At 40.3% G+C, this 26,915-nt stretch overlaps 2 protein-coding genes across 5 annotated transcripts in view; both read right to left on the bottom strand.

Annotated features, from left to right (window-relative positions):
- The window catches only part of si:ch211-1e14.1 (UPF0606 protein KIAA1549), a 42,750-nt gene extending 29,355 nt beyond the window's left edge, over positions 1-13,395 (bottom strand). For both annotated transcript variants that reach the window (XM_063877346.1, XM_063877345.1), the window contains exons 1-2: positions 13,206-13,395; positions 12,034-12,326 (exon numbers count right to left, since the gene is read on the bottom strand). In XM_063877346.1, coding sequence (XP_063733416.1) covers positions 12,034-12,166 — 133 coding nt within the window. In that variant the 5' untranslated portion in view covers positions 12,167-12,326; positions 13,206-13,395. The remainder of the gene's footprint in view (positions 1-12,033; positions 12,327-13,205) is intronic.
- Positions 13,396-14,792: 1,397 nt separating this feature from the next.
- hipk2 (homeodomain interacting protein kinase 2) overlaps positions 14,793-26,915 on the bottom strand; it is a 77,799-nt gene continuing 65,676 nt past the window's right edge. Inside the window, exons 10-15 of one of the 3 annotated variants that reach the window (XM_063901402.1) lie at positions 25,042-25,172; positions 23,789-23,971; positions 22,766-23,080; positions 21,564-21,805; positions 21,301-21,461; positions 14,793-20,746 (exon numbers count right to left, since the gene is read on the bottom strand). In XM_063901402.1, coding sequence (XP_063757472.1) covers positions 20,285-20,746; positions 21,301-21,461; positions 21,564-21,805; positions 22,766-23,080; positions 23,789-23,971; positions 25,042-25,172 — 1,494 coding nt within the window. In that variant the 3' untranslated portion in view covers positions 14,793-20,284. The remainder of the gene's footprint in view (positions 20,747-21,300; positions 21,462-21,563; positions 21,806-22,765; positions 23,081-23,788; positions 23,972-25,041; positions 25,173-26,915) is intronic. The other 2 variants (XM_063901420.1, XM_063901412.1) reach the window with 2 other exon arrangements.

Genomic DNA, 26,915 nt, shown 5'->3' with positions numbered 1-26,915 from the left:
ATACAACCTTAGCCTAGATTAATAGAAAAATTATCAATACTATATTGACGGATGGTTTATAAACAACAACAACTATTGAAACAAGTGAATTTGAGATTTACATATGAAGTAGTAAGGTCGGATTACCAGAACACATAAATTATATAACCGGCTCATCTTACTGTATATGACAGCATCAGGCTGCAATGTGTAAAGGACACTTACTGCTTTACTTTGTGCTTGTTAAACAATGATCAAGGCCTCTATTTACTAGTCGAACTAATGAATAATTTGCCAATAATTATAATAATTCATGCTGACATGGTTGCCATGCACTGACCATATGCTGCAAAACGAACGAGTGGTTGTTCTGGCTCCGTACCTCGATGACCTGAGCTTTTTAGCACTGTACTTCAGGGAGATCGTCTCCTATCCTTTTTTTACAGTACCTGACCTTGGAGTGATGGATGGGGCAGTTTTCAGCTCGTCAGGAGGAAACTCTACCTCTTACGCACAACATTAAAATCCTTAAGGGGGACATTAGTCCTGCCAAAACGTAGGAATGGCAATCGCAATACATTTCGGACTTAATTTGAGTGCCAAATGGTTTCCTCTCCACGTTGCGTAACATGCTGTATCATGCATGATTTAATTTGGGAAGTGGCTCGATATCTCTGCAAGATAGTCAAGGAAGGCAACACGAGGTGAAGAAACAGAATAGTTATTAAATAATTCATAGTAATAGACTTCTTAACAGTTCCATGAAGCTGAATGAGTTAGCATCTTTTATATGCTTAAATGTGTTGAAAGTTTTAGGATTTCCTTTTTGATTCGTTTTATGTGATTGTTTTTCTGTTTTGTTTTTAATAAAATTTCCAGTACTGTATGTTGCATGTTTTTATTGACTGTTATTTATTTGTTTAAAATGAAATTTGTCTTTAGGGTGACGAAAAAAATCTCTCCAGGGACTACAGATGAAAAGTAGCCTCTTTGCTAACTCTAGCACATTTACAGAAATGTTGATGTGCACCATCCCAGTTAAATAAATGAATAACAAAACATTATACTGAAAGGAACCTTTACCGTATAACAAAGTAGATACTATCTTAATGTTATTGGGGTTATAGGTAATCAAAAAGAAGCATAATGTGTGCACAGAGTGCTTACAAGCATGAATAGACAACGAAAACCACTTTTAATAAGCTCAGCCCAGACTGCATGTTTTGAATTTGTGTTAAACAGAGCTAGACTTTATTATGCCGTTGCCTTAAGCGTGCTACCAACAGCCTCGATGTAGTGACTCAGCAGCTGCTCTTTGTAGCGCACAGAGGCTCTGCAGAGTCATACAATCTTGACAATAGTTGCAGAATCAGCTGAGGGAGAAGACTATTTTTAACGCCGGGAGCACAGAACAGATCTCTTATAAAAAGCATCAACATAAAAAAAAGAATTTCTTGAGAGTCATCTTCAATTTACTGCTTGGCTTTGTACAGCAAGACGGCCTCTGGCTTGGCCCAGTAGTAAACTCCCAACTTAATTATAACCTACACTAGTACCTTAATTGAGTCGGCATGGTAATATAACAGAGCCCTTTGGAAAAGAGTTGGAAAGGAAAAAGGCAAGACTTTTTCCCCCTGAAGTCTAGTGTGTGCTGCACGTTTCCAAGCAGCCACACAGCTCTTTGTCTGCTGTGCCAAGTGTTTGAACCCCTGCATAGCTGGATAGATGCACACACACACTCTTAGCTCACTCTGAGCAGACCAAATCATGTTCTTAATCATAAATAAGAGGATCTAGTTGCCTGTTCTATTTAGTTAAGGCCTAATGGCTCAGTTATGTGAGGAAGGATAATCACAAGAGCAGTGCATGTTTGTCTTGCTCTGTCAAGTTTTACACAGCTAATTGTGGAATGTAAAAAAATACTTTATGAACTGCAATCATAATCCCAGCTGTCAGTCCAAGTGCAGTATAGACCGAACAGTGTGTGGGCTATTTGAATGTGCTGGTTCTTTATTTTCACCAAAACATAAACATTACACTACTAAAGTCAGCATTTGACTTCCATTTCCAAAACTGAACATGGATTTGAAGTGCTGCAGAGATAAAACAAGAGCACATACCATACAGACTAGCTTTGCAGGAGACCATGTTTGTGTGAAAAACATGCTGATGTTCGAGATCATACTGTGGGATATGACCCCAAAATGTCACCTAATCTCAGCACATCCGTACAGCGACAAACAAATTCATTTATTGTCACATTTAGGACAATTAAACATGCATGAATGGGTGGCAAAACCTGTAGCTAACGGAGACAAATACTATGATTGAAAGGTGATTACTGATAGCACCGCTAACTGTTCTGAAAATGACAATTCTGATGATGCTGAGGATGAATATGATGCTAAGGATAAAGAAGCACGATGTTTAGAATCCTTGCGCTAGTTTAATTTCAGCTTCCTGAGGTTAAATATATAGTATTATGTAATAGTATGTGTGTTTATTCTGAATAATTAAGCAGGCATGGTCTCAATACCTGAGAGCTAATCCTCGATGATGACAGTGACAGACAGGCACAGAGCAAGTGAGACCGAGCTGACGTTACAAGTAGAAATTGAGGAAGGCCTTTATGACTAAGCAGCGCTGCCACCTGTCCCTCGAAACACGAGTGTGTCACACTTGGACGGCCGCTCATTGTTGGGCCTGTCCGTGAGACTGAGCTGTGAGACCCCAGGTTAAGAGAGCATCGATGTAGAGTGCCTGACAGAGTCCAACTTTGTTCTTTCTTCTCGCTTTCTTGCTCTTCCAGTCGAGCAACTTTTTCTGTTTCTGGAATATGTGAATCATTTGCTGAAAAGATCCTCATTTCACCGCCCAAAACAGTCATTACAGAAACGGGGTCAGGCTGCTATAGGAATCATGAAAAGTGAGGAATTGACTATATTTCTAGTTTTTAAAGATTCCAACAAGAGGCTTCAACCGAAAATATTATCCCTCTTCATGTTACAATACTCCATCTTAATACTGAAAAATGAATGCGGTGAGATTTTCATTTATTCATTACATGAAAAGTCCCAGGCTAATGAGATTCCTCTTCCATTCATCAGGCCTTGATGTGTCTTTGAGCCTCGACTAAACTCTAATGAATAGCTGCCTTGTACACGCTCTGAACTAAATTTGCATTTGTCCAAATTAACAAGTTAGCGAATACTACAAGGTTGTAGTATATTTACTCCTGGTCTTTCTACCATGTGGTGTTTATAAACAGCTAGTTTTGTTATTGTGTAATTAAATCTTGGAGAATAGGCAGTGACTGGCATGTATGTGAAAGCAGTGGTATTTGCTGTTCTCTACAAGTTGCTGTAGAGTATCTTTTTGCAATTTATTGATACATTTCTATCCATATCAGCTGATTCAGTAAAAACCAAACTGTGTATGTTTGAGCAGATGGTGACACAAGAAAATGCCTTTCTTGTAGCTTGGTCGGTTTATTCTGCCGCCGTTTATAAATCTTGTAATCGTAGACTTGGATCGCTGCCAGCAATCATGTAAAAAGGATCCTGACAAGAGAGGGATTATTACTGCTGCTGGCTCATCTGATGTTCTTTTACAGAATGACCACGATAAGAAAAAGAAAGAGACAGAACTGAGTGGGAGACGGAGGAGACACCGCGCCTGAAGGCAGACACAAGTTCACGCATCTGAAATAGCACTAACCTATTTACCCGGGATGGATATTGGAAAACTCTTAAGAGATCATATTATAGATCTTCACATTTCTCCACTAACCTTAATATGTGTTGAGTGTTGAGGAAATCTCTTACGGAGGCCCAGTGTGTGTGAACAAATCGCTTGTAGCACATTAAAGCTAAGGTGGGTGATGTATTCAAGAAATCTGTTGAGTTATATTCTGTGAAATCCAATCCAAACATCCGAATAACAATCAAAGAAATGAAATGCTCTGGAAAAAAGTATCCTACAAGCTGCTATCTTGACAGCTGTATGTGTATTACACGTTATCACCAGCCATGTTTATTTTTTCAAAGGGAGGCCAGGAGAACCAGACTGTCGGTTTTGCCAACTAGATATCGAAACTTTTCAAGCTTCTACTTCTATCTGCTTTAATAAGAAAGGAGCTGTCAACATTGGATTTATTTTTTCTACTGGATTAATTTTAAAATCCAGTTTACCATTTCAGGCTACCCCAGAGTAACCTAACTAAGCTTTAAGTGTAAGACGAAGAATTAAAGATTGGTAATATAATAGATTTCTTGTGATCTATCAGTGGCACATTTTTGTTTCTCTTGCTGTTTTTGTTGAATTTAACCTTTGCAGAATGCAAACCGTATGTTTCTTGTTTAGCTTCCTCAAATGAGTAACAATATGTTTAGATACAAGTCAAAATATTGAGATGCTTTGTTCGCAGTGCGCATCCTTCTTCTTTGTATTTTTAGTCATTGTCCAGAACATATCAATTTGGAGCTACAAAAATGACAACGTATCAATGTATGGATCTTTATGTTTTGAAAAGTTATGATTTTTGTTCCCAAATATTTTTCACTAAGTTTAAAAAAAATGGTCCTGTGCTTTATGTCAAATCTCAAAGTAAACTTTAAACATATTGAAAACCAAAACTGAATAAAAACAAAGAATGCTGAATAATATATTATATTTCTACAGCACTTTAAAAACACCTCAAGTCATCTCAAGGTGCTTCGCAATGCTATGAGGGGGAACAAAAAGCTTTGTTTTAAAAAGATAAAGAAAAAGGTTAAGATAAAAGCGTCTCAAACAAAGCCAGTAAAAATGAACACAAACATATATAAATCCTCCAAGTTAGACACAATGTGATTTTGTCTGTGCTGCTCTTTCAAGACCACTGATCTAAGGCTGAAAAAGAGTTACCTCAAAATGCTTGTCTGCAACCGGCACTTTTCTGATGTCTGGAATCAAATGAAAGAATAATATCTTCATTTTCTACTCGACCAGACCCTGCCCTCAGTGAAATAGAAGTAGAAAACAAGGCAGTGGCCTATTCTGAATCAGTGTCCTTTACCACATTATGTGAAAGCTGAGGGACAGAAAGGGACTTTAATGTTTTGTGTCCCTTAATGATTGAAGCCCAAACATTATTTGCTTGGTGAATAGACGAGACAAAAAGGTGAGCTGTATAGATCTTAGCACAAACAAATTGCACATAAACAGAGAAACAAACCACAACATGAGGTCATATTGAGTTGTTAAACACTGATATTTGGGGGTTTTACAAGAACCAGCCTACCTTTGATTTGGGAATACGGTTTCCATAGCAGGCAAACAATAAGTATGAGCCAAGCAGCTGTGAAACACAGACGTGTGCACCCACCACACAGTAGTAATGCACACACACATCCATGTATGGCGAAAAACCTGAGACACAAATTACAGAGCCCTCTAATGATATCATTTCCTATGTTTTCCAGACTGCTTATTGCTGAGGAAAAAAAAGTGATTTAATGGTTGTGTAATTTGGAAAAGAGAAGAAAGCGTATTTTTTGGTATTAATGCTAGCTAACTACAACCCCACACATGGTTCTGTTTTCCGCTGAGCCCCTTGCGTGACTGGCTCTTTTCAGTTGGCAGGAGCTGCGTACGCTGAGTGCAGTCGAACAATCAAGATATGGCTCTGTTGACATTTGGTTTATCGGGGAAGCTTTTAAGATGGGAAAGATTCCATTGCTTTTTATCAGTGCAGTTCAATTAAACCAAACTCCGAGCCAAAGATCAAGGAGCCCCCCCACAGAAAAAAAAAAACTTCATAAAGGCGCGAGTTTATTATAAACTTGAACCGGTTGCTTCCGGAATGGTAGAATGTAGCCTACATCAAAACAGAGACAGATAAAAAACAGATCTTATAAATAGAAACCAAGTTTAAATGCTAATCCAAATCCTAAATTCGGGCACATGACGTTTTACCGTGAATTAATTTCGAGGTGAATCGGCTAAAACTGGGCCTGAGAATGGAGACCTGACTGAGGTCATGTCTGCACTTCATCAAATATTCATGTGACCCTTGTTTTGTTTTCCTGAGGGTCTAATTTTTTAGATAAGAGAATAAGGGTAGCGCAAAAAAGAGGGGGAGCAGGATATAAGGGGGAAAGAGGGAGAGAAGAAGAGTTTAAGGTACATTTAGCAACAAGGAAAATGTACTTTATGAAACATTTTCAGCGAGTCTTCTGGGTTTATTTTTTGTCGAGCTACTGTATAACAGATTAACAGATTTAAGGACTTAAGTTTATGAAAGCAAAATCACTTTAAGCCAACATTCACAACCAATTTAAAAGATTGTGATGCAATGCCAGTTCTCCAGAAAATGCACACAAACACACGCACAGTTTGGGTACACTCCTTCACTTTCTGCAGTCATGATTTCTTGGAAAGACAGGAAGGCAAAGACTTGTAACCAGAGAGGCCCAGAGGACCGTGTCACTCGGCACCCTCCTCTACTTTTCCTCTCAGCACAGGCCACTCTAAGGCCTCGTGTCCTGGGAGAACAAACACTGTCTGCTGGGCAGGTTTATTCTGTGTGATATGTGAGCAGAAAAACAGCGGAATATCTGAGCAGAGTTAAGCGACATACTGACTGTCAGGTTTTTGCTGTGATGTTGTAAAACAAAAAGATTTTTCAGGCCGAAGTAGCAAAAAAAAGAGGCCGGGCAGAATCGCACCATCTGCTCTGACAAATATATAAATCAGCTGCAGTTCATTGGAGCACTTTTGAGTTTGGGTGCAGTACAATATGGCCTCAAATGTTGCTCCAAACACTGACAGGCCATTAGTTAGAAACTCTAAGCACAGTCCGGAAATGTAAATTGTAATTAATAAAGTTTACAGAGGGGTTATGATCACAGTCTGAGCAATATCTGAGTTCTCAGTAGTACGATTTCTTTCTCTTTAATTGTTTAAATAATGTTTTACAACTTGTTTTGGGTTATTTCCCCCCAAGTCCTAAATAAATTAAGTATCGTATTAGCTAATGCGACTGTCTATTGAACCAGAGAACATATTGCATCCCATAATGTAAAGAAATATTATAGCTACTAAACCAAATTGACGAGCATCTTATCATTCTGTTTCTACTAATCATAATTATGCGCAAAGATCGTGATTCAAAAATGCAAATATTATCTGGAAAAACAAACCAATCTGAATGACCAGGCGTTAATTAAAATAGGATTGTTGCTCGACACAATATCCATGCTATGTTTGGACACTTGTATGATGCTGGAACTGCAGTGGAAAATTGCCTCAAAAAAAAAAGGGTACACAAAATCACTAACAGATGTGCATTCCCGCTCCCCCCCCCCCATGGTACCTTCACATCACAAGCTACCAGTATGCTGCCGCTAAAAAGGGACAACTGGAAAAAATTAGGCAAATGACTCTGCAGCCATCCTTTGAACAACTGACGATAAAATAACTTGTAGCTAATCTAAAATGAGGATTATGGAAACTGGTTATCATGAGGAAGAATGCCATAAAAGCTGATTTTTTTTATTAAATCAACAGGTATCTGTATAATAGATCTTGGGAACATCATGTCTACAATTCATTTTGGTGATAAGTATTTGATTAATGTATTGTTGGCAGCCAGTAAGAAAGCCATAATGAGAAGGTGGCTAACCAAAGAACTCCCAATTACAGGGGAATGGTTCGGACTCGTAAAAGAAATATATAACATGGAAAATTAACTTTCTCCCTCAACCACAAATCTACAAGTATTTGGAGGAAATGGACGACTCAGTTTGATACAATGAATCCTTCACATGTGTACGAAGATGAGGATGTATATGTATGCGCATGTGTGTATGTGTCTAAGTAAAAATGTACAGTATCTGTCTGTGCATTTAAGAACAAAGGTTCATAACCCTTGTGTATGTTTATGGAGAACAACAGCCCCCTCCAACAAACATTGAGGATACCAACAAACTGGACATTGTACTTCCGTTGTGGACTTTTAATTGAATTGCCCTCCCAATGCTCACTGTATGTTCACACAAGAGGAACTAACGCTTACATTTATATTGACACAAACTGATCTGGCAGGACTCCTTCCCTTTAACTATACAAACAGTAACAAAGTGACTCATTGAGCTGTTCTTTTTTGATTGCTTTATGCTTGTCTGTGCTTTGTTTGCTTTTCTGTTTGCATTCTAGAAAATGTAAAAAATCAATAAAAATAAAAAGCCTGTATTAATCTCAGAACTGTCAACCTCATCTGTAAACAATGGAGACGCATTAGAAGCTTTGAAAAGAGTTGCTGATTTGGTTATGACCTTCTTGTAAAGGCAGATTGCAGATATATGCACACTTTGATATATGGAAAGAGGATCAGGAGAGGACTCATTGCCCACAATGCAATTGCAAGGTTTTCTTTTTCCTTATTTACATTTATATAACTTGTATCTGTATGTCTGTGCCACCTTCTGAAGAAGGCATAACGATTTAATACAAAACTAGTAACCTTAAAAAAAAGCTGGTTTTACAATGTCTACTTGCTATATTTAACCAATCCTTGACCAGCGGAGCAGCTTCCACACTGCCAGGTTAACCTCGGAGAAGTCAGCGGGTAAAGGGAAGAGGTCGGCCCTGGGTTTCTGGTCAAGCTGCGGGCCTGGTGAGAGCCACTGTTTGACTTTTGATAGGTTCTTCCCATTGATCTGCAACTGGCTCCCAGCCCTCATGCATAATGAATGGCCATATTGTCATCCCACACAGATCACATTTCACACGGCGACTGACTGCACTGGTGATCAGCCAGGACTCTGCTGGCCTGCAGTGAGCTGGGTTCCACTTGCCAGCCACTGCAGTGCAAATGGAGCAAAATCACATTTATGTTTTCACATATAAAGTTTATGATTACATCCTAAACCTTTGTAAAGATCTTGGATGTAAGATCTAGCGTGTGGAACTATTTCTTGAACTGAAAGTTGAGCAGAGAAGCTGGGAAGTAAGAAATAAGAAAGAGGGAAATAACTGTATGATGTCGGATCTGGAGGAACAATTATACGTAGGTCACCACGCTCCATTTGACCTAGAAACTATAACGTGCGCTTTTCTGAATCTGTGCGAGGAAAGCTGTGTGACTCGTGCTTTCGCTGCTGAATATAAGCACGGATTCTCAGTGATCTGCCATCCAGTGCATGAATTAAAGTGAGCCACGGAGCAATTGGTGAAGATAATGAGCACCTCCTGTCATACGATATAACAAACGCTACTTCTAAGGCATTTTTAGGGGAAGACATTTCCAAAAATGTTAAGGGTTTTATATGTTCTTATAAGATCTTTAGCTTTGATGTATGGGTATCAGTTTAAGCTAGATTTTAAAGGGGCAATCACGTCCCAAATGACACAGTGTTTAGACACAGCCTAATTAACTTAGCTCTGTATATATAAAACTGATTCAACAGAAATTATTGTCATGGTTTCACTTAACTTTGTGAGATATTGAATACCATTCAAATTCATTGTCCTTTTCGTTTCTTTCGAAAGTGAGCTTAGCATGAGTACACATTTGTACATTTAAAGGATGTTTAAAAAGCTGCACAAATGGGCGATAACAGTGCTTGTGAAGAATCCTGCTCCCTTTATGCTGTTTTTCTTCATTTTGTCTTTGTATATTTAAATATACTGTAGAAATTCATACTATTGTTTCCCACATTAATAGCCTTAACTGGAAACAGGTGAAATTTTACAAACATCGAACTCATAATATAAAGTATTATGTTTTTTAGGACCTATCCCATCATGTTCCCAGTAAGCAGCAATAATTTAAAGAGCTTAAAACAGGCTAATTGAGAACAGCATGCAGCTCTCTTAAAACTGTTCAATCCATGGCTGATAAATGTTGGCTCTTGGTTTGCAGTCGGCCACAGAGAAACTGTCTATGACAAGCTCCTCAAAGTGTTGCAACCCGCTCACAGCGATCATCAAAACCACATAGAAATATAAATAAAACACGCCTCTGCTTTGCCAGAAGATATACTTTCCATAAGAGATGATGAAACAACTTTGATTTATCCCTGTCGAGTACTCCTACGTAAATGCAAATCAGTAAGGGCAGCAAAATGTGTTTTAACTAACCATTCTATTAATTGGGAAACTTGATAAGTGAAAAAGAAAATCATTTACAGAGTATATAGTATGTGACACCAGGCAATTTCTTAGAAGCTAACCAAATGAAAAGAAACCAGGGAAATCCTACATCTCCTGTTGGGGATATGAAAAAGAAAAATATTTAGTGCAAGTTTTGTTTTTTACAAGCGCCTCCAACACATACTGTCAAGACCAAACATGGAAATACTTTAAAAAGTGCACAGAGCGAACCATGTCTTGGGTTGTCTCATTAATGCATAAACTGAAGACATTTGGTAAACCACATTAATGGTCATTCAATTCAGAAAGTTGTTAATGGACGGAGAGTTTTAATATTGAGTAATTCCTGGTTTCCTGCACAAGGCTTTCACTGTATAATCCTATTACAACACAATATCCTGAGTTTTTTGGCTTCTCTTAAAACGTTTTCTTTTCACTGGGCAATGTGTCGGGGGAGGGGTGTTGCTGGGATCATGTCACTATCTATAAAAGTCAGCCTGGGGAAAACACCCACCAAGTGGATAGATTTAGACCCTTTCTCTTCCCTAATTACTGAAAAGGGGTTTAACTCAGTTACAATTTGTGTACTGCAGGGACAGAGCCACTTAACATGTTGTGAAAATCCAGAATCAAACGTGAGAATCTCATCAAATCTTCAAGGTCACGCTGTAGCCCTGACTTTAGTGAATGAAAATAAAGTCAGTTTATGCTGAAGTGAACTCCCAAACATGGACATTGCTGTTTCAGTGCACTACTAAACCAATAGCAAAACCAACGGCTGCATGTTCAGGGCTACAGGGCATTTCTTCTTAGAGGTAGACCTACTTTAAGTTAAAGAGTTTGTAAAGGTTAAGATGGTGAACTTATTACTGGAAGGTCGCTGGTAAGGTTGGCCTTGTACAAAGCACATTATAAACCCAACTGCTCCAGTGAAGCTCCTCAGTGGCAGACAAACAAGACTGCGGTTGTACGAAGCTTCTCCTAGATGTGGCTATGTCCAATGTTGCTGAAAATAAGCATTCACGCTAAGGAAACCTACCCTAAGTAAATAAAGGTTGAGTAAAAAAATATATAGGAAAGTTAATTTGTTTAGGTGATGCTGTTGACCCCCTGCATGCTGGTTTAAGAATCAATAGATGGCTTTAAACTTCTGATTGAAGATCGTGATGCCATTAAAACAATCGACTACAAACACACAGGTTAAAGGGGCCTTATTAGCTAATTCCCAGTTCACAGTTGTATTTGTGTAGTTATGTCTCCATGCTTTAATGATCAACATGATTTATTTTTCTCATACTGCCTGTGCTGCAGCACCACTTTTCACCCTCTGTCTGAAACCAGAGCCCAGTTTGCGATGAATGGTTAGCTGGCCGGCTCTTTTGTGGTTGGTCAACCGTTTACAGATGCCCCACCCCTTAGCCTATCACATACAATGTGTTGGAGCGCTAGCCAATAGAAGAACAAGTGTTGCAAAGTGATGTCCTATGTTACTGAAGTAAACAAATGAGTCCAATAAAGGCATTTAAGGCAGGGGAATTTAAGCCTCTACAGGCCATTAACGTGCACGAAAACACACCACAGGAAAAGAGAAAACCCCAAAAAGCATAATAGGGCCCCATTTAACAAATATATTACTTTCTAGTGCAATACATTACGCTTTTCAGTGAGATTTAGTTGTATACCGTAGACATATTTGGTGCGGTGCTTTATGAGGCCCTAATTGTTGCACAAATACCAAATCACTATTATTCAATAGGTATTTGTTCATATACATTCATCACCTTACCAGTGAAACTTGAACTGAACCTGGTGACTATTACTACCCGTCAATGCTTCCAAGCTAACTCATTGTCGAACAAGACACACAAGGTACAAATTAGTGGATGGTGTTGTGCGAGTCAGCGAAAGGTGTTCTCTTACCTGCCACAGGTGAGTCAGCTGCGATTACTGTTACCAACACCATCACCCCCAGCAGCACTGCACACTGGCCATGGGCATGCATGAGAGCCTTGAGCATCAGCACCAGACCCACAGAGGAGACTGAACCTGCCATGGTACAGCAGGAGCTCGGTCAAGGCATTTCAACAAGATGAGAAGAGAAAGATTCACTCCAAAAAAAGATAGTCAAGGTTTGGGTTAAATCCAGATGCCTGGTTTGGTCTCCTTCAGTTCAAGGCTCCTCTTTCCATAACATGTGCTGCAAGGAAGAATGGCTGTTGAAAACAAAGGAGCAACAGTGTGACACTCAAAACAAAGCAGCAGCATTTTCTGTTAATACTTAATAATAACTCCTTTAATCAGCCTTTAGGTGGAAGAAACTGCTGCTAAACTTAAACAACACACATGTCATTAAAAGGGCCGATGTATTAGTTGGAATACAATAATTATTCTAGAAATTAATAATGCATTTTTCAAAGGAAATCAGGCATTATTATATTTAGTTGAGTTAATTACCAATCTGTGATAAATGTATGCACGTGGTCTTTTATAAATAATAACGTTAAAGGGTACGATTAATTAGGACTCAAACCTATTTTTGTCATGGTTTTCAAAAAAGATATACAAAACATAAATACATATTTTAGATTTAGAAGAAAAAAAAAGGCTTTTTTATAAGTTAACCTGACACATTTCATGCACATGGCTAAACAGGTCATACATAATCAGGTAACATATATAGCATTGGTCAAACAACCACAAATGATTAACTATAATCTTTTTCAAGATGAACTAAACGACCTAGCTAACTCTACATAGGCGTTTAACAGTGTGAATAAAGCGGCTGCACACAGACTTCATCCCCGCTGTATGGCTAGCTTCAGCCGGTCTCATCATGACACAGTACAGTCTCTTGTCCTACATCCCGTCCCGTTACTCGCAAGTTTACGGTCATGTGGCTTTCCGTAAGGCTAGACAAAGCATGATACATCTTTCCTTTGACTGTCACAGCATGATGCTCCAACCAGCTTAGCTAACATAGTTTGGCCATATTCCCAAAAGCTAGCTTTGAGTGCAAAGATAACACGATTTTTTTTCCTCTTTTCCCTCAGCCATTCCTGTCAGCCTGCTCATAGCTGCGCATTCAGACTTACCAACAAAAAGGAGCTCCAACTCTATCAGTTCCTTTGTCTGGGTTCCGAGAAATATTCCTGCAGGAAACAAAATGCTGTGAAAGGCACCGTCGTTAACCTTCATGAAACCACCTGCCTGCGTTTGAAGTTATTTCAGTGTAGACATACTCTGCACGGGCTGGTGGCTCATATCTGACACTCTTTTAGTAACAGTTACCTTCTCTCGTCCTGAGGATCGGGTTAGTCCCGCCCCCTGGCTGATCTGATTAGCTTATAATTTATCAAACCTTGCTGTCATTGGCTGCAGCTCATTTCTGTCAAAGTGGGGTTTAAAAATTAGGTAGGTCTTGTGTACTGGCGTCGGCAGCTTCCACGGCAACGTTGCCTCATGCGATGATGCACTTAACGAGGTATAGCCATGAATGGATGTATCTAGCCAGCCTTTTTATTATTGGCTGATTAAAGTTAACCAACTCATGCAAAAAAAGAAAGCATGACTAGATCAATAATCTCACATTATGTTTCTTCAATTATACATTTTTGGTGTAGCCTACTGGTTGTTGCACTGATGTGCATGCTGATTTCCAATTGATTAGCCTTTTTAAGCGCAGTGTTTACAATGCTATCTCTCCAGAAACAAATAAAATGCACACTTTGTTTCTATTGTTATGCATGATTTCAGAAGAGAAAGTTGAATTCCCAAGTTCAAAACAGTTCTCACCACGTAATATGTGTGAAGGATACATCCTCTGGTTTAGAAATGGTTTCTTTTGGTGGAAAGAAAAGGGAGATAATCAGCATAACCTTATCACGTCAGTGCCCTTTATAGACGTCAACATGTTGATGCACACCGCCACCTAGTGGTGGAATCTATGAACATTTTGTTCTGATCAGTTTGGCTTTCTATGACATCATACTACCCCCCTTTGGGAACATTTAGCTGAAATCAGTATCAAAGAAAATTCTTCCTAAATATCAAATTTCAAAATATGACCTGGTGATTGTAGCCAAAGTTATCCAACCACTGTATTTAGGTTAAGTTTGAGGTACTTATACTTGAGAAATATAAAATTAATGCTCCTTTTTCCTACTCCTATGTATTCCAGAGGAAGATAACACACTGTCTTTTTTACCCCACTACAATCATTTTGATAGCTGTGGTTACAATTACTTTCCAGATTCAGGTTTTTACAAACAAAACACACAGTATGACAAGCTAAAGCAAACCTTTTGTAATTATTCTCACAATAATATACAGGTATTCAAAATCCTATCATGTACTATATGATACAGCACTCACAATGACCTTATATCTGTATAATTTGGGCTACTTTTAAGTTTGACACTACTATTTTTCTCAACAAGTGAACATGATCATCCTCTTTAACCAAATTTTATTTCAAAATGTTTAGAATGATTTTCCAATTAATTGTTTTACATTTTGGAGTTATATTGTATATTATGCTTGCTTATTATTATGATTATTATTATATAATTGTATGTGTTTTTCTGATGTATTAAAAGAGTTGTCACGTTCAGGACCTCACAACAAACCTCAAGCACTGACACACACACATATACACATCACAGTAGAAAACAGGAGACTGGTGCCGTGACTTAACAGTTTAATGTAAATCCAAGACAAAGTGTGATTACATTTCTACACATATACAATATGCATATGTGAGCATACAAATTCTCATTAATAACTCGATTCACCTCGGAGACCGAAAAAATGATCAAAAGTAACAGTGAATAACAAGCTATAACATAGTTCACCACAAGGCGAGCCCCTTCTCACCCTACAGTTAGTAAAGAGGACAATTAAAATAACTATATTCTTCTATTTGACGAAGCGGTTTGTCTGTTAAAATCCTCCTGTAAAATGTACAATGCTATCATTAGTTTTTTCGAAGCCTAATATAAATTCACTCCATTTTTCTACAACGAAAATGATTAAGAGAAGCACACAACATCATAATGGTAACACAAGCGCTTAGTAGCAAGTACTGAACTTGTTAGGAGGTTTAATTAATCCTTCTTCTTATTGTCATTGTTATATTTATTTAAACATTCTATAAAGCCAGTAAAATATCCATTCTCATAACATACTTAATAATATTAGGCTAAGGAACAGGGTATACATAGAACGCTACATCAACAGATTGAAATAATGAGACATCACACCCCGATAAACAAAAGTAAATAAGCAAAGACAATTAATAGAGAAGTATACTAGGAAATACTGCAGCACACGTTAGCTTTATCGACAAATAATGAGATTTTACATAATTGAGAAACCATACAGCAATGGACACAAAAGGGGGTCAGGGTTTGATGCACTCTTAGGTCTTTAGAAAATGTAAATAATCAGTATATGAAAAATTGAGCTAATCTAATTTAGAGTTTTAAGAATGTAACAAAGGGGATTGTGACTTTGACAAGACAGGCTAGCTTCAGAATAATAGTTTTGTAGTGTAAACAGGCAAATCTGGCTTTGAATGTAGCTTTGGTCTACTGCTTCTAGATCCCATTTATTAACACCACAAAATAACTGTCTTCAGCTAGAAATCGCTCTTAAAGTCAGATGTGAAAAGTTACATTTTTCAGTTATTAAAAGAAATACCAAAGATCTTATAGGGCAGTATTTTGTGGATTTAAAGTGGGGCTTTACACAAACTAGAATAATGAGTTGGAAAACAATCGCTTTTTAATCAGTTTTGGTTCTTAAATTTGCCTGACTCCCTCTATCAGTGATGGCATCAAACTCTGACCACCTCACCCTGAATTCCCCCAAAGGAATAGCCAGCAAAAGGAGCAGATCTCCAGAAATAAGAGGAAAACAATATACACTCTCATCCGAAAGGTCTTTAAGAATGCTTGTGTGGCTAGATTATGAATTTTCTTGTGACAGAAAGAAAATCAGATCATGGTTAATCCACCTGATCCTCACCCTTTTGTACTTTGGGAGGCAGCTGCAACTATGCCAACGGTTTAGATCGAGAGTGTTGTGTGTTCACCTCTTGTCACCTTAGAAGAGTTTGTGTGAAGACTATTGTAGCACTCTGCGCCATCATGCTCTCAGGAATGTTTCACAGTAATACCGTGAGCAAAGCTGGAAGTTTGAGTGTAATTTGTTGGAGAATGCCAGACTTCATCCAGAGTGAGACACTGCCTTATTTCTAATTGTATTGTCACCTTTGGAGGTATTATTGGTTATTTGGAAGGCAGTACTCTAATAGTAAAGTCGCTAGCTGGGAAGGCTATGTTCACCTCAACAACACAAAAAAAACGTTTTTCACACTATACTTAAGCACATTTTGGTAATTGTAAGGTCACTCGATCTACGTTAATGCTCACATTTCTGATTCCCCTTTTTTATAAAACACAAAACATTGGTTATGTGAAACAGAGTAATAGACAAACATATCATACACATCAAGTCATTTTTCCACAACGTCGCGCATATAGAGCTCCTCTAAATTGGGTTTCATTTGAGAAAATAGCGATCATTTGATATCCCCCCAATCATCAGGATAGTGGTAATTTTACATTATTTCTCTCACATGGAATTTTGCTGGATGTATAATTATTGCATCATGCATGGCCACAAACGGTGTAGAAACGAAATGAATGGCCACCCACTGACAAAGATCTAAAGCCATTTCAGATGCCGCAGGTCACTTATTACATTCATTTTGTGCGGGTGACCATGGTTTTAAAGGTATAGTTGGTACATTTTTGATTAATTCTTTTTTTTTTTTTACAGGTCATTCTATTCCATGGCACGCTAATTTAAAAACAAACCTTTTAGAATACAAATTCATTTTCATACAACACCAATAAAGCTACAACATTAACAATGCAGAAGAACAAAAACTGGCTTTACATTTTGGATTTAGGTTAGATAATTATTGACAGGGCCAAGTGCGAGGATAAATGAACGTAGATTGTAAAGAAATTCACTGTGCTGTATTAAGATGTTAAATCCTCCTTGTGTATTCATATGCACACATGCATTTGTTGGGGGTAAAACAACATGTCATCAAAATCACTTGTAAATAAAATGAGATCAGGAGTTATTGCCTGTCTGCTCTAGCAACGCTGTGGAGGATTGCTTGTACTCTACTGTGCTGTACACGATCGATCTGTAGAATTCTTTGGTGGGAGGAGCGAAAAATAAAAAACAAGTCCTAGAATGACAATGCTATCCCCCTGCTGACAGGAGAGGGCACAGGACACAGCAGTGTAGCATGAGTAACGCCAAATTCCCTCAAACGTGGAATGTTTCAGTAGTCTGTTTCATAATAACAGAAAATATTTCAATGGAAAATCATCTCCCTTATGCGTGTGTGCTTAAACCCCTATAAGCTTGAGGAAATAAAGTAGATCAAATCAAAATAAAAAGACATTAATAGAAGAGAAAAGAATGATGTAACCAGCAACTTACTTAAATCACATCTTTGACAACTCGGAAGTGAAGGGGAGTGTGGGGGTAAAAAGTACCAGGATGACACTCTGGGGCCCGCAAAAAGATTTTTTTTAAAAGAGATTTAAGTATTTCAAACCTTGTTGTGGTACCCTTAAGCAATCTTTAAGGGCCCCATTGGATTATAATCAACTCCACACTTACTATCACCAGCAGTGTTGCAACACTTTAACACAGGTGCACCCACCTCGACGTAATACTACATTTCACTGTACATCAACCCCCAGGTTACAAAATAGAAATAACATATAATAAAAACACACACACTCTTGATAAAACATTCACAAGAATTATTGCAACAATCTCTAAAAAATAAACACAACATGTACTACAGCCATGTCAAAAAAAAATTCAAGATAATGTTAAGTTAAAAACAACAACAAAAAAATCACTTCAAATGCAAGTACTATGGCATACCATGGAAGAAGGGGAGGGGAAGGATTTCACTAACCCACCAGCGATACTGATGTGCCTATACGAGGACAAATGAACACAGGAGATATTTGTATCATTGGCTACATGGGGAAAACAATTTGATGAAGCAGCGAACACACAAAGCGAAAGCCCTATTGGTTCTCTAAGTGATCCGGTATCCCGTTTCGGCTGGCGTGGTGATGTCTGCGGTGTACCTGGTTCGAAGACAAATGGACAGTGGCAACAAAATTGTCCACAAAGTGCCCTTCCAGGTGTATGCTGTGGCATTTCCCTTCTGTTCTGTTCCTGCTGTTCTTTTAGATGCTACCCAAACCTCAAGCGCAACAAATAACTTCCAATTATCTTTGAAGGATTCACGTCAGAAAGTGTGCATTCAGGTAAGGTAGTGCCCTCCATTTGGGCTCCTACCGACTACCCGGACTCAGTGTTACTATCAACCTGCTCAGTGCCAACTTGCTACCATTATAGTCCCATTTAAGATAGAGAGTTTCGCCCTGTCCTCCACAGTCCCTACCTAAACTGACCCTATGCTTTCAAACAGCCCTCTCACTCATGCCTACACAGTATCTCTCTCGAACAACCCTCGATACTCTGCCTCTTCTCTGCAGACCTGGCTATCCATACAGCCTCACAGAACCCACCCTCATGGCAACAATCACTTCCTGTCAGGCCCTTCTCTCTGACTAGCTTTTATCCTTTAAAAAGCCACCTCTACTGTGTCTCAAACATTGTACTGTAACTTATTCCCTGTTCTTGAAAACTGAGCTAATAACTCACGCTGCATGAATTCCCTTGAATTAAAACAAAACAAATATATTCCAAACTAAAGCCACATTTTGGGTGATAGAGGTTCACAGCTACAGCTATACTGTACATTTTCATATTTACACTAATATCCAGAGCACAATGTAACAAGAATTTCTATATGACTTTGGTAAGTACCCCAGGCAAGTTATCTCATGCACACATAATAAAAAAGCTCAGCGTGATATCTGGCGTTAATCTTCATCATCTAACAGTATGCTGTCATTTTAGGAGGAGAAACAGCAAGGGCTGAGCCTACACCTGGAAGAGAGCTACAACTGCCCCGACTAGCATGTGAAACCAGGGAAACATGTCGTTTTAAGTATAGCTAGAGTCTCTTGTGGCTTTCAGGATCCAAGCCAAGTAAACTGTGTCGTTATATCTGTAAGGCACTACGAGGGAACAATGGTCAAAGACCTAAAGACTAAAGAGAGTTTTAAGGAGGTGGATACACACGCATGGCTGACAGTAGCACACACAGACAATCACGTTGTACATGCCTATGTTATTATAACCACTTTGTGCAATCACATTGAAAAAAGAGGAACAAATAAATCTATTGGTATCTGGAAAAGATAATCAACTGGTGCAGACTGCTACATTCTAAGAACGGGGCCCAGCTAAGACACCTAGCAAAAAACTGGAGTATCGTCATAAAGGTGAAACATAAAGGAAAGAAATATCTATAAATACACTAAAAAGTTTGTTGTCTTCTGTTGGTTATATTTCCAGAAGCCTCCTCAGGTGGAGAAGGTGGATGCCTCTCTTTTCTCCCCACACCATGAATGATTTGGAAATATTAAGACAGTTCAAGGCCATCAATATTTTTTTCTTTAAAGAGCAGCAGGTTTCCGTATTTCACCTTCTCCCAAATATTCTTGGGATTCCGAACTTCCAGTCAATAACCCCTGTTCAACAGTCACTTCCCGAATTTGAGAGGGGGTTAACAAAAAGAAAAAAACAGAAAGTCTCCACAGTCCCAAAAGGCCGGATTCTAACTTCCCTGTAAAACTAAAGAGACATTACTTTACTAGTAAAGTAAAAAATCAAGAATTGACAAATGAATGCGAAAACTGGCCCTTTCAGGGGGAAAAAAAATGAATGAATGAAAGAAAATAACTTGAAATGTACCCCTCTGAAAGTCAACCCCATCTTTCCCTTCTAGAGAGGCTGTGAATCTTTTGTTTCTTTTTCTCTCTGTCATTATATCTTCAAGTTATACGTGACAGTTTCATGAGGATTGCATGTTCCTCTATCTCTGTTTTATGTCTGAGGTCGAGGAGAGGATTTTGACGGGGCTCAGGGCGGGTGGGTTTCGGAGGGGGCAGCAGCAGCGCTGGGTCAGGCTCTCCAGTGTCGATCAGTGTGTTCTCTAGAGGTAAGGGTACTGGTTGACCTTGGTGGGGCTCAGCGGGTATCCAGTGTAGACAGCAGAGGCGGGCGAAGCGCTGATGTAAGCCTGGTGGGTGAACTGGGCCTGGTACTGGCTGTGGTGCAGGGTGGGCGAGGGCAGCACACGGTGGCCCATGCTGACCGGGACCTGGTGGACGATGCTGGGCGGGTAGCTTCCGTGCTGGACTGCGTGGCGCGCCGAGCCCTGCGACGCCACCAGGTGGGCCACAGTGCCGGTGGAGCCCAGAGCGGCGGGGGTCGTGTAGGTGTAGAGGTGGGGCTGGCTGGGTAGGTGGGTGGCAGCCAGGTGCGGGTGGACATTGGCTGTGTGAGAGGGGCTATTGTGATGGAAGGAGTACGGGCCCTGGGTGGTGATGGTGGGGGTGATGTAGGCCTGCTGGCGCCGATGGCCGTTTCGTTCGGCTACCATATGCTGCTGCGCCTGTAAGTGGGGTCATAGAAAGGACGAATGTCAGTTTTATTGCTCCTGAAATTATTTTTTTCTCATAGTCCAAATGTGATTGCTTAAAGGAATAGTTGGGATGTTTTAAAGATGGGTTGTATGAAGTACACCCCCTGTTAGGAGTAAAAGACAACCCCATATCATAACATTCGAACTTTCCCTTCAAAAGCTATTGGATGAGGTCACAAATGACTTAGGAACCTTAAGGTATATTTTGACATTTTGAAAAATGTGCACATTTGCTTTCTGGTGAGGATCAATTATCAATCTCATCTCTTTTTTCGTTATCCATGGACAGGGACAGGCTAGCTTCTTGCACAGGTTTCCAATCTTAATGCTAATCTAAGCTATCTTTCAGTTTATGTTAGCCTCCCGTACAGACATAAGGTTGGTATTGTTCTTTTCATCTAATAGAACGTGAAATCACAAAATAAGCTACATATATGAACAATAAATGTTATTCTTCTAAAATATTTAAAGTTTTGTACACACATATCAAAACACAGACAGTGATATGACATGTGTCACCATACCTGACTGAGATTGAGAGGCTGCTGCTGGAGGGGGTGTGGCCCTGAGCGTTGCTGCCGATAGGCCACGCCCCCAGGTATGCCCCCTGGTAGGTGATGATTGCCAGACAGCACTCCACTGGAGGATTTGAATTTATAAGCTGTATTCTGATGGTTCATTGCATCTGCAAGGGAGAGGATATGGTTATTTGGAAAGAAGTAACAATGTAATAGTTTAATGTATTAAGCAAATTTAATTAGGTAAAGAACCTGTCACAGTCCTTTACCTGGCATTAGGCGCTCACACTCAATGGGGACCTCACTGTTCTGGGTTTTGAGGGGAGGAATGATGATGGTGCGGGGGTTCCCGTTATTGTAGTTGTCCAGGATGGTTGTCTTTGTGTCGTAGCTGTTGTTGTTGGGGTGTCTGGACTCCACAGTGTAAGGGCTGTTGCTGGAACAGTCAGAGTCGGGCGAATCGTGGACCGTCACGCAACTGATGACATTCTTTCGCTGCTTTGTAGATGAACTGGAGGAAAGAGAAGGCGAAAGTTATTAAGAAATTCATTTAAGGGGGCCGTCGTATAGCTCAGTGAGTAGAGCAGGCCACCATATACTGGGGTTGGATCCCCATGCGGTGGATCCAGGTTTGAATCCGGCCTGAGTCCCTTTGCCGCGCGTCTTCCCCTCTGTGTCCCCATTTCTGACCTGTACTGTCACTGTATTAAAGGCACTGGTTGCCCAAAAAAATCTTTTTAAAAAAAAGAAAAATAAATTACTGTCAGGGAATCAGATGAACTCAAGGGATATCAATAATATGGTATCATATGTCAGGATCAGATTTTACATCCCCTCTGCATACTGCGCGCTACAGCCAAGTACATACCCAGAACGACACAATTTCTGTCAAAACATACTTTTTATCTCCCCATTGCTAGCTGGTTTTCTTGTACTTCCCCACTCTTGGTTCTTATTTTGTGTTTTTCCTTGCAGCGTAATACGGCATAAAGGAGTTGTCTTTTGCACATCTTTTCTTTCCTGTTGTCAGATGACTGGATGGTCATAAAATTGATTTGACCATCGGTCGCAAATTACCACTGCCTCAGAAATTACAACTGGCCTTGGATGGCCCTGTTAGCATTTTATGACTTCAGATTAAATTACTTTTATAGGCGCACAGTGGTCTGATACTAGAACCCAGAGATGTGTCATTGAAAATGTCTTATATCATACACAGCCTTAGAAACCATATACACTATATAACCACAGAAACCATACAAAAAAAGAGGACAGTTGGCTTCTCAGTTTCACTGCTAATTGTGAAAGCATGTTTGCATCCTGCTAAGTCAAAGCAGATATATTTTACCAAGTCACGTTTTTTTATTTCTTGGCTGGCAAACCTGCTCAATGGTAATTCACAGTAACCAGCATTGGTATTCCCAATGGTATACATTTAGTATTTTCCAATCAGCAGAAACCCAAAACTGACCTTTTCTTTTGTTTGTGGTCATCTTCCTCATCGGTGTCGCTGCTGATGGTGATGATGCTGACTGCAGGGCTGGGCGTGTCAGGGATGATGATGGTCTGTCTGGGGACATGGTGCTGGTGCTGATGGTCGCGGGTGGTGCTGGAAGCCTGTTCTGCTTCGTTAGACCCCCACCCACAGCCCTGCGGGGGCGGGCAGTTGGAGGCCGAGCCGTTCTGTAGCACAGCGCAACGTGGAGGCGTATTCTCCTTCACCCGCTTGGAGCGCTGCGGGGACAGCACTGCCTGAGAGGACGACACCTCATAGGCTGACATGTTTCTGAAAAAAGACAGAAAAGAGGATAAGTGTCAAAAATCAGAAGATGTCACAGATTGTGATGTGTTGTATGTTAATGGAGAGATAAATAGCTGGGCCTACAGGGTACAGGGCCCAAACTGTCAGGGGCCTTCACCTACAAAATGCTTCTTGAAGAGACAAAAAACAACCAGGAAGCCATAAAGAAACATAACATAACGGCAAAATGACCCAAACAACTTAAAACAGATGCAAAAAGGCTGGAATGAACAATAGCCTTGAAAAGGGATAAAAGGGACAACACAAAAAACAGGAAAGACCCCATGCAACTACAAAGAGACTCAAAATAACTACAAATTAGTTCAAAGCAACTATAAAGACACTAAAAATTCTACAAAAACACCCAATGCCCCTTCAAAGATAAAGAGAATCACTTCAAAGAGACAAAATGCAACAACAGAGTTTCAAAATAACTACAAAAAGACTACAATGACAATAGACAGAGCAATGATAAAGACACTAAAAATAACTGCAAAGAAAAAAATTAATAATGACAAGGACACAAAATGACCACAATAAGAGACTAAACAGCTATCAAATGTGTGTGTCCTGCTCTTATGTGCAGTACTAAAGGTGGAGGGGCCTTCTGTTTATCTGTGCCCAGAGGCCCATTGTCTCATAATCTAACCTGAGAATGTTGATTTACTTTAAGTCATCAGAATATAAGAGTACCTGGCAGACATCTGGTGCTGTTTGTTCTTTTTGGAAGAGGAGTTGTTATTGGTTGAGGGCTGCCTCATAACGTGTGCCACTCCTACATTTAGCGTCTGGTTGGATGGGAGCGTGACGTGGCCAGCCAACAATGCTGGCTGCTGCATGATGGGATTATAATGGCTGCCGTGAGGATGGGAATTCCTGTAACATAAAACAGTTTAATGTTACCACAAGAGTAGGACCTGCAAGTGAAGCAACACTGGGTGAGATGCTGCAAAACACATCAATCTATAAAGGATAGCCAAACCCAACATTGGTGAGGTAGAAAAGAACCCAGGGGAAGTATTTCCCAGAGTAGCCAGCAGGTGGCAGCATCTAACTCTTCTAAGAGGGACTCAAAGGAGGAGAGGGAAAAAGTGAGGGAGAGAGAGTGAGGGAGAGAGAGGGAGGGAGGGAGGGCAGAGGAGCTGACACCAGCAGCTGTGGAGCGATAGCTCTGCAGAGGAAGTGCGACACTTTCCCGATCGTCTCTCTGAGGACAACAGAGCAGCCACTGGACAGGGAGGAGGGAGTTGGAAACGGGGAGGTGGGTGTCTGGTCACAGATGGACAGCTCCCGAATGAATCTGTGCATACATGGCCCCAGCTGTCCTCCGCATACACATTATATACCTGCAGCCACCTTATCTCCCGGCAGGTCGCCATCTATCCATCCATTTATCGAGTCATCGCAGTGACAGGCTCTCCTAGACATGATGTCTCTACGTGTACATATATCCCATCTCCCTGAGGTAAATCTGCTCTTATGAAATCGCCAGTATACGCGAAATGGAATGTGATTCATAGAAGATAAAGGACGAGCTGTCAGGGAGTTACAGGCTCCTCGGTCAATCAGTCTTACGCAGTACCATCTTCCTATAGCACATCTTGCCTATAAAAGCCATAAAACCACTGCTGGCCTTTGAAATCCATTTATCTGAACTGACCTACAGACTTGCCCCTGATGTTATGTGTATAAACTTGATTTGGCAAAGTGCTTTCATTTTGAAGCTTTAGAGTGATACATGTCAACCTATTAGATTTATTTATCCAGTTCAAGAGGAAAGGTGGATTTGGAAACTGTAGGCCACAATATTCAGACATCAATAGAGGCTGGCTGGGAGCAGTTGAAAGAAAGAAAGAAAGAAAGAAAGAAAGAAAGAAAGAAAGAAAGAAAGAAAGAAAGAAAGAAAGAAAGAAAGAAAGAAGTAAAAAGAGAGCAGTGTTGTTTACCTCCAGTTGGCGAGAGGCTGTGTGCTGCCCATGGAGTCGGGGATGACAGTGGCATGCTGGACTGAGGTGTGGGTGAGCTGCTGCCAGGCTGGAGGCAGGAGGATCTGCTGGGTGCCGCTGGGCCAGGCCTGCTGAAGGAGGAGGACATAAATAAAGAGGGGGGAGAAGAAAATGAGAATTAAAGTCAGAGAGAGAATAAAAAACAGTGAACTGCTATAAAACAAAGCATCCAAAATATGAATTTATTTTACGAAGTCTGTCATTGCAATGCAAAGTTAAGCATTAAAAATGGATGAACAAAGGGAAGTCTTTGCAGATTAGTTTGACGGTGTTGTGTTACATTACAGTATCTTTTAACAAAGTGCATAACAGCTGGTCCTAACCGGCTACTCGGCATACAAAATGAACTCAGCGGGCTTCAAGGAGACATCCATTGACAAAAGAGATAAGACCAGGACTTAATAAAGATGTACAGCAGCTCCTTTCATTGTCTGCATGCATATGAGTGAGTGTATGTGTGTGTGTTAGCCTGATTATGTGTTTGACTTGAGTCAAATCAGTCTTTGTTCTAATTAAATTCCTGGGCCCATTCAAGCTGCTGTGAAAAAAGCTACTTTGTATTTCTGATGCAGAACGGGAGAGGCATAATATGGCCAGAGATGTGCCAACACGAGTGTGTGTGCATGCATGCCCAAGCATGTTGGTGCGTCAATGTGTGTGTAACCCTAATAGTTTAATGCAGTTCTATTGATTAGCACTTTAATGTCAGGGCTAATGAATTGTTCCTTTAATACCATTTGCACATCTATTAACAACGGCATCAGTATGTACTGCGGCACACACGTTTAAATGAGGGAGGGAAAATCTGTGCATATGCTACGGCAGCTTTATTTCTACCTCTATCTTTTTACTTTATCTTAACCTTCATCTTTGTATTCACATATTTGCTTTGTGCTGTCTTTTTTTATTATATTCAGACACAAGGTAGCTGCTCTGTTCTGTATTCTGGCTGCCGGCTTGTGGAAGTTGCATTGTTTTTGTGTCTGCGTGAGGCAGGTTGCAGAGCCCAAAACAACCATCCTGTGGTTAAAATGCTTCAGGGGGCATCTGCAGGCCAGCAGCCCTGCCTTGTCTTTGGGCTGATGACTGACATCTCTAATGGAACATTCTGGAGCTGGAGATGTTCTTTACATCTAAGACCACATCCAAGGCCTTTTATCAACATGCCATTAAGAGACTGTAATACATCCATCCATCTCCCGCGTCTCCTCCTCCCGCCCGCTCTATCTCCATTCCCGGCACTCTACATGCCTCTCTCGCTGGGCGTCTGCGTTGTGTAACCAGCCTGTCTGCCCTGAAATGGTAACCCAGTTAAGAGGCCGTTTTCTTTCTTCTCAGAGTACACCATCACTATCAGCCAGCCCACCACCCCCCACCTCGACCTACAGTCCCGGGTGAAAACCCTTTGTCACCTCAGTCCGGGTGAAAACCCTTTTTGAAAGCCCAAGCTCTCACTCCCCAATTGTTTCCACATTTTCTGCATTCCTGCTCAGATAAAGGTCCTGCTGGTGTCCCTGCCTCCATGCTTCACTCTGCTCCCTCTCTGCACATACAGGGAGCTCAGGGGCTAACCATGCATGGGTCCGAGATGAACTAAGGGTGTATGGGCAGCAGCCGGTGAGGAGAATAAACCCAAGACGATGTTCCAGACCTCCCACAGTGAACGGAAAAAAACCACACATGCTGTTATTAGGTGTGCTGCTCGTTGGCCCATATAAACCATCTGCTTTTGTTAACTATTGCCTGCCTTTGTACTGAGGTGAAATCCTGCAGAGTATAGCAGCAACGTGTGATCTGATGGATCCATAACACCC

Source organism: Eleginops maclovinus, chromosome 2, assembly GCF_036324505.1.
Source record: "Eleginops maclovinus isolate JMC-PN-2008 ecotype Puerto Natales chromosome 2, JC_Emac_rtc_rv5, whole genome shotgun sequence".
In the NCBI taxonomy this organism is placed as follows: Eukaryota; Metazoa; Chordata; class Actinopteri; order Perciformes; family Eleginopidae; genus Eleginops; species Eleginops maclovinus.
Note: the sequence above shows the minus strand (reverse complement) of the source record. Positions and strands in the feature narration are given on the sequence as shown.